At 42.2% G+C, this 7180-nt stretch overlaps 1 protein-coding gene across 1 annotated transcript; it reads right to left on the bottom strand.

Annotated features, from left to right (window-relative positions):
• Window positions 1-6028, bottom strand: klhl42 (kelch-like family, member 42). Its single transcript, XM_086269581.1, has 3 exons — window positions 4861-6028; window positions 4594-4787; window positions 1-2411 (listed from the first exon to the last, which is right to left on the bottom strand). Exons 1-3 carry the CDS (start codon window positions 5622-5624, stop codon window positions 1957-1959), a joined length of 1413 nt encoding a protein of 470 aa, XP_086125707.1. The 5' UTR covers window positions 5625-6028; the 3' UTR covers window positions 1-1956.
• Between the last annotated feature and the right edge of the window lie 1152 nt (window positions 6029-7180).

Here is a 7180-nt window from a genome sequence, read left to right as displayed (position 1 = left end):
TGAACTTCACCTTTATTGGTCATGACTTAAATGTCCAAACTGTCAAACAACCACTGCAGCAGTTTCAGACTCACTTCTCAAACCTGCACCCGTCCCTCCATTCATCGCAGAAATGAAAACAAAACCTGCTTCAGCAAAAATCAGAAAGTAAACACAGCGATATTGGTTGGTTGCTGGAAATGTAACAGAGTCCTGCATCTTGTGCTTTTTTTCCTGTTTTTATCCTTGCAGAAGGCACGTGTGCATCAGTTCATGAAATCGCGCTTTAAGCTTTTCTTAGTGTCTCTCTGAAGAGTAAGACTATGCAAGTGTTCATACAACACATGAAGCTCCCTCTGAAAGAACTTCTGCTCCTTGTACGACTGGCAGTGTAAAACCAAAGCCACGTTATGATTACCTGCCATGTGCAGCGCATTAATGCATGTTGTTTCTGAGATTTTTTTAAGGTTTGTAGTGTGTTGTGCTGTGTTATGTTAAACTTTGATGCCAATGGAGTGTAAACATCAGGAATAACGTGGCCGTTAGATTTGAAAGCATGCTGTTATGCAGCCCTCGTCAGTGCCTCTCATGTTTTGTATGGTCGTGGATGTAAAAGTAGAAAAGTGCGTTTTAAGTCTGCTTAAGACAAAACAGTGGCAGGCAGGAGATCTGCACAGAGCCTAACTCGGAGTATCATGTCTCATTTCAAAGGCGGAGGGGTTTTCAAATCGCCTGAAAACTCTGGGTGCTGAAATATTTTAGTTAAAATAAAATAAAGTAGACAGAAAGGAAATAAATAAAACGAATAAAAAGTTTTTCGTAAATTAAAAAAAATCAACCAAAATAAAAATATAAAGAAACTGTCAGCAGTTTTAGTGTTTGCAGTCTGTGCTTACTGAGTCAGCTGCTTCCAAAAAATGTTTTTATTATAATGATTATTCTGAATTTTGTTAAGCCTGGGACCTGCTAAATATCCTCCATGTAGTAATAAATTAAAACATGAAAAACTGAAAAAAAAAAAAAAAAAAAACAAAAACCAACTTTAATTAAAAAAAGAATTAAAACTAATTAGTGTATTTTTTATTATTCTATTTTTTAATTAAGCTGTATTTAATATTTTCTTTCAGTTTATTTTCTCAGTGTTTTTGTTAAATGATTTTTGGAAAGAGTGTGGACAGAAATGTCACGCTGTAAATGTTAAAGAGTAACACAGCATGTGAAAAATATGCAGGATCCAGGCTGTGCGCAAAATTAATTTCCAGTTTTTCAAAAATTCATTTTAACGTCACAGTCTACAAATAATAAGGAAAACTCATCCCCACAGTGATGCTGCAGACTTTTTAGTCTCTCTGAAAGAAATTCATAGAAACAAAAATGAATATTTTGCATGTTAAACTAGAAGTTTTGAAATTTGGACTCCAGATTGGTTTTCACATGCTGCGTCACACAAAGAGGTTGTTAAAGCTCTGTACGTGATATAATTTACACTATTTGAATTGGAAATGTTTTTCTCATCAAACATCATTTCCAGGACCCTAAAAGACTCTTTTGACCATATGTATGCTGTTCCTCCACCTTTCAAATCTGCAATCCAACCATCATGTGCTCATCCAGATGGTCAGAGGAGACTTTTTGAGGGTTGTGGAAATGCCTTCAAAAGGCAAAACCAGCTGGTTCTGTGTTTTCTAAACTTCACCTGGTGATTATTTAATGGTGACTGCTGACTTTAACACATGAGAGGCACAAACTGGTGCTACCTCTGATGATGCTTTGGGCCACACTTGTGATTATAGCTTTTCCATTTGCATCCACAGCAGTATCTTTAGCGTAGTGCACGTTTTTCAAGTTTTTAAATCCGAGGCACGGCGGTCACGAGGCGTTCAAACTGCCAACCACACCCTGACGCCACAGATCCCCAATGAGTGCAACAATAATTGGTCTGTTAACAGTGCTCGAGCTTTCCCGCCGCTCTGCGTGTCACAGCACGTTAGGAAGGTAAAGTGAGCAGAGCAGCATGTTCTGTCCCAGAGCCGGGAAGCGCCTGAAGGCCTCCCAAGCGTCTGAGAAAATGTTATATTTGAGAAAAACGCGGTGTTCCAGGCTGGTGGGCAGGCTGACGTCCCGGCTCATAATGTAGATGCCGTCGTTGTGCAGCGTGCATGTCAGGTTCAGTCCCGACTTGGACGTGTTCTCCTTCAGCTGGAGCCACTCCCCTGTGGTGACGTTGTACGACTGCACCGTCAGCACGTCCTCCGTTTGGCTGGGACGTCGCCGCCACAGCCCCGTGTCCAGCTCGTGGGTGTATCCACCCACCAGGTAGATGGTATCCTCCACGGAGAGCATCTGCTGCTTCCGGATGTGAGCCGGGCAGGATCGGAACGTCGTCCAGGTGTCAGAGATGGGGCAGTATCGGAGGATGTTTGTGTTCCTCTCTGTCCGGTGTAATGGGAAGAAGAAACAAAAAAAACTTTACGAGAGTAATTGTTACATATTTAATATTAGAAAGCCCAAAATAAAAAAAAATAAATAAATAAAACACAGAATGACTGAATAATTAACAAAGAGAAATGTAAGAATGTGCTCCAACATAAACAAACCGATAATAAAATAAAGAATAGTTTTTAAATCTTATAAAATCTCCTACAACCTGGGAGATGCATTGAAGTTGCTCATCTTATTTAAACAAAAACCCAAATATGGAAGCAATAACCGCTTTGATATCCTGTTCACCCAGCAGTGATAAATCCCTTATAATTAAGGTTATATAAGAGATAATCCGGGAAAAGGTGTCCTGATTATAAACGATATGTTGCTGACTGGTAAAGGGATAAATACACATTAAAATGAAGAGTTTATAGGATTATAAGAAGCAGGAGCAGCTCAGCAGACCCAAATATGAAGGATCCAAACTACCAAAATCTTAAATTACTCAATATAGAAATAATGAGTCATTCAGAGATCAGTCTGGGTGTGTAGTAACTACCTTAAGGTGCATGAGCGGTCCATGCTTTTACTGTAAAAGTTTAATAACTTTTTGTGTGATTTCTCATTTCAATTATATTTTTGTCTTTTTGCTTATTGTATTTATTATTTTTTACTTTACTTAAAATTCTCGTTGGGCGCTAAAATGTGACATGGACATAATGGTTCTAACGAATGCCTTTAGAGGGTTTTTTTAAAGGGGGTAAAAAGTGATCTAATTTTGTTTGAGAAAAGTAAACTGCAGCTCAAGAGGAACTGAATCTGAGAATATAAACAGCTGTAGGTAAGAAAGATCCAAAAACATCTGGTGGTGCAGCAAAGCCTGCGTCTCTAACAGCCAGCAGGGGGCAGATGGTTACGTTGTACAGAAGTGCATGAGAAAAGGTCCTCGGCTCCCTCTTAGTATGAACTCAGTAAACACTTTGCAGTCATAAACTCATCAGCAAAGCACACGATGTTTGTTTTGTAAACTGTGGTCCCATTAGAGTCAAAGAGGAGGGTGAAGCTGGATGTTTCAGACTTTGTTATTAACAAATCACCAGAAGAAGCTGCAGTGTGGAAACGCGATCAGATTTGGATAATCACAAATCCTTTATGGTGAGGAATGGAAAACAAAGAAAGGGATGGATGCACTTCTGCATTAACGGTATGTAAAACATCTACTTCAAACTGTCAACAGTGACAAAACAACACAAGGACAACGTGACAAACACCACAGCCAACTGAGAGGAAGTGCAACAATGCAACAACAAGAAAATCTGAATTCACACAAAGTCATTTTCAGTTTAACTCACTTTTACTTAGTGACCTCACAGTATAAGGAAAAGACACTGTCCTGGGTATCTGTGTTCTGTTTGTTCCTCTTCTCTCGCTTCTCTTATTTTAAGCCTAATTTTTTCCCCTTGTGACGATTAAACTTAACAAAACAAACATCTTGATGTTTTCAGTAAAACGTATCAGGAAACTGTTTACTGTCTTTACACTATAAACTGCCTTGATATGAGAGTTACAGTTACCTGACACTAAAAGTAAAAAAACAGATGTTCCCTTATGAGCAGCACATGGCGACAGCAGGGAGGAAGAACTCCGTTTAACAGGAAGTCTTCTCCAACAGAATCACCGTGTCATACAAACATCTGTTGAGACTAACCAGAGGCTAAAAATACCATACAGCCATCAGGGAGGTTTTTACTCTGTGGAATTAAGTTCTGTTTTTTCCCTTCATTTCTCAGAGGCTTTTTGGAGGAGTTATAACTACAGTGCCATGAAAAAGTAGTAGTCAGGATTGGGTGTGGCTAAAAAAATGTGGTTAATCACAATTAATCTATGAGTTAACAAGAGGAGTATTTACTTTTTCACACAGGGCAGGTAGATTTGGATAATTTTTTTCTCTTAATAAATGAAATTATCTTTTAAAGACCGCATTTTTTATTTTATTCAGGTCATCTCGCACTGTGGTTTCTGCTGTGAAATGATTCACGTCACCTTCAACCTCTAAATGTGGGCTTTTTTTGCTCCTTAAAAAAAAAGGAGAAAGAATCACTAGATGAAAATTCACAGTTACTCTCCAAACTGTTGTCGGACTGTGTTGGCGTGTTAGTGTATATGCTGCTGTAGCTCCTGTACACACACCTCTCGCAGTGTATCCACCCATGACGTAGATCATACCCTGGCACTCACAGGCAGAGAACTCAGCCAGCGGGTCGGGCATCGAGGAGACGCAGGTCCACCAGTCCTGCTCAGGGCTGTAACACTCCACTGTGCCCAGACACTGGCCTCCCACAGCGTACAGCTTCCCCTGTACAGCCAGCAGCTTGAAGTTGGACCTGCATGAGAAGAATCACTGACTGAAACGCGATGCAAGGCAACCAATGGGGACCAAGTGGGGACTCGTGTTACCTCTTCTGGTTGAGTGGCGCTACCTGGTTCCACTCGTTCCTGCAGGGGTTGTAGCAGTGCACAGCAGAGATCTCCTGACTCGTCATCCTGTACCCGCCAACTATGAACAAGTAGTTATCGAGGATGGCCGACCCATACCCCCTGACGTTGATCATATCTGGAGGGAGGTTGTTGGCGAGAGGCTTCCAGCGCTGCTCCACCTCTCCATACCTCAGCATGGACCAGGGCTCATCCTGATCTGGAACGTCCAGGGACAGGCTGGTGAAGTCTCCGATGGCCACCAGGGTGGCAGTGCCATTCATGCGCATCTCCTTGACTTGGTCCCTGACAGCAGAGGCCAGGCTGCTGAACTCGGGCCGCCTCAGCATGGGGTGGTAGTAGCAGGTCATGTATTTGAGGCAAGCGGTACGCAGGTCGTGAGTCCCATACACCTCGGAGAGGCTGTACAGCTCCACGCAGTTCTCCAGCCGGATCTCCGAAGTGAGGAGCTTAAGGATGGAGGTGACCTGGAGAAAGGAGGCGGTCTCGATTAGATCCTCCAGAGTCTCGTTGACTACCTGGACTTTGGAGGTGTTGATGAACTCCAGGACCAGCTCCAAGCCCAGGACGCTGAGTCCTTGCAGCTGCACCGAGTCCTCCGTGGACTCCCTCATCCCCGAGCTGTACAGAGCTCGGAAGTAGTCGCTCTTCTCAATCAGCTTCTTTTTATTCACCTCGTAGGTTTTGTCATCCATGATGATGGCGATGATCTGCTCGGATGACATGGTGAAGATGGTGGTTTTGGTCTCTCAAGCTGAGTTTTGTCTTTGCTTTCCCTTTCTCAGTCTCCCGAGCCCGTCGCCGTTTACATTTCACCGGCCAGGGAGCTCCGTGCCCGGTCTATATATGGTAATGCTCAGCCCGTAGATCGCCATGGAGCTGGGAAGCTAATCAGCTAGCTGTAGAGGCGCTGCAACCGCTCCCGGATAAACCGGCCAAAAGAAGCTTTTCCCCGTGATGGCATTCCTCCACAACTCGGCCCCACTTTCTGAAAATGTTGGTTGAATATCACGGTTTGTTTCTCAGCCTGCCAGGAACGTTTTCATAACATTTTCCTTGTGAGGGACAATGTCAAGCTGTCAAATTTAACTGTTTTGATTCTGCACCCTACATCATGTGCGTCTTCTTCTTCCATTGGAATTATTGGCAGATTAGGCGTATCGAAGACACCTTACTGCCCCCAGCAGGTCGTTGTTAGAATTACATAACATGGTTTGAATAAATGATAAGAGTATGTTAAATATTTGATCCCCCTTTTGATTAGTCTATTTATTTTTGTGATTGTTTATTTATTTATTTCTATTTACTTATTTTATTTGGTTTGGCTAATTTTGATTAGTTAGTTGTTATTATTTATTTAGATTTTTTAATTAAATAAAATTTAATTTGGGGTTTTGTCAGAGATGCTATTGGCTGTGGTCACCTCAGCTTGACCATAATTTCTTCATATTTTGGTTCCAAGGAACCAGACTTTCTTGTCATTTTTAAAGTGGGCTTGAGCAGCAGTTCTCCAGGATTTCTGAATATCTTTCAAAGTTTTTCTTTGGACATTGGCTGCTTTTTTAAATCATTTTCAGTCCAGTTCACGTACATATTTACAGAAGAATGATTTACACTAGGGCTGCCACTAGGGTTGCCAACCGTCCCTTAAAATACGGAATCGTCCCGTATTTAGAAACAAAAGTACACGTCCCGTATTGAGCTAATAAGGGACGCACTTTGTCCCGTAATACAGTGAGAATCAAAAGTAGCCTATAAATGTTTATGGAATTAACGCTTTGTTTGAAAACATAATTCCCAGCCCCTCTCCTGCTTTGTGACCAATGAGCTGACAGCACACTTATGACAATTCAGATTACCGCTCATCTCATTGGTCGAGGAAAGGTCGCTTACGGAGAAAATACCGGAAGACAACAGATGACCACAACAAGAAGCATGGCCAACAGGGAAACAAACGCCGTCACTGCGGTGCAAGTCTCGGACGACAGTACACCTAAAGCTGGGCAGACACTGTGCGATTTTTTCAGTCACGTTATTCAGCTCCTGCTCAAACTGCACGATTGACTCGCAGGGGTTAAAAGTTGGTAGGTCACGATGCAGGTCTCACACTATACCGCCCGATGCTCTGATGCGACCTGAGTGCTCACACTGTGCCTCCATAAAATTAAGGTTATAACAGAAAATCTGTCGCTCGCTCTCTCTGTCTCTCACTCACACAGACACACCACCACCATCAACTTTGCTAAATTGCTAATGAAAAACATGATCAGGCAGCTGTGAT

Source organism: Aulonocara sp. 'chitande type north' Nkhata Bay, linkage group LG17 (assembly GCF_057382095.1).
Source record: "Aulonocara sp. 'chitande type north' Nkhata Bay isolate Kocher_YH1m ecotype deep benthic linkage group LG17, A_spYH_male_GT1.1, whole genome shotgun sequence".
NCBI lineage: Eukaryota > Metazoa > Chordata > Actinopteri > Cichliformes > Cichlidae > Aulonocara > Aulonocara sp. 'chitande type north' Nkhata Bay.
This window is presented reverse-complemented; position numbering and strand designations above follow the sequence as displayed.

What these genes read in the sequence shown, in the direction of transcription:
- klhl42 (XM_086269581.1), bottom strand. Translation starts at nt 5,624, where the DNA reads ATGTCATCCGAGCAGATCATCGCCATCATCATGGATGACAAAACCTAC. An exon ending in GCGCCACTCAACCAGAAGAG is followed by an intron (nt 4,788 to 4,860) that starts GTAACACGAGTC and finishes CTTCTCATGCAG; the next exon opens with GTCCAACTTCAAGCTGCTGG. An exon ending in GGGTGGATACACTGCGAGAG is followed by an intron (nt 2,412 to 4,593) that starts GTGTGTGTACAG and finishes TACACCGGACAG; the next exon opens with AGAGGAACACAAACATCCTC.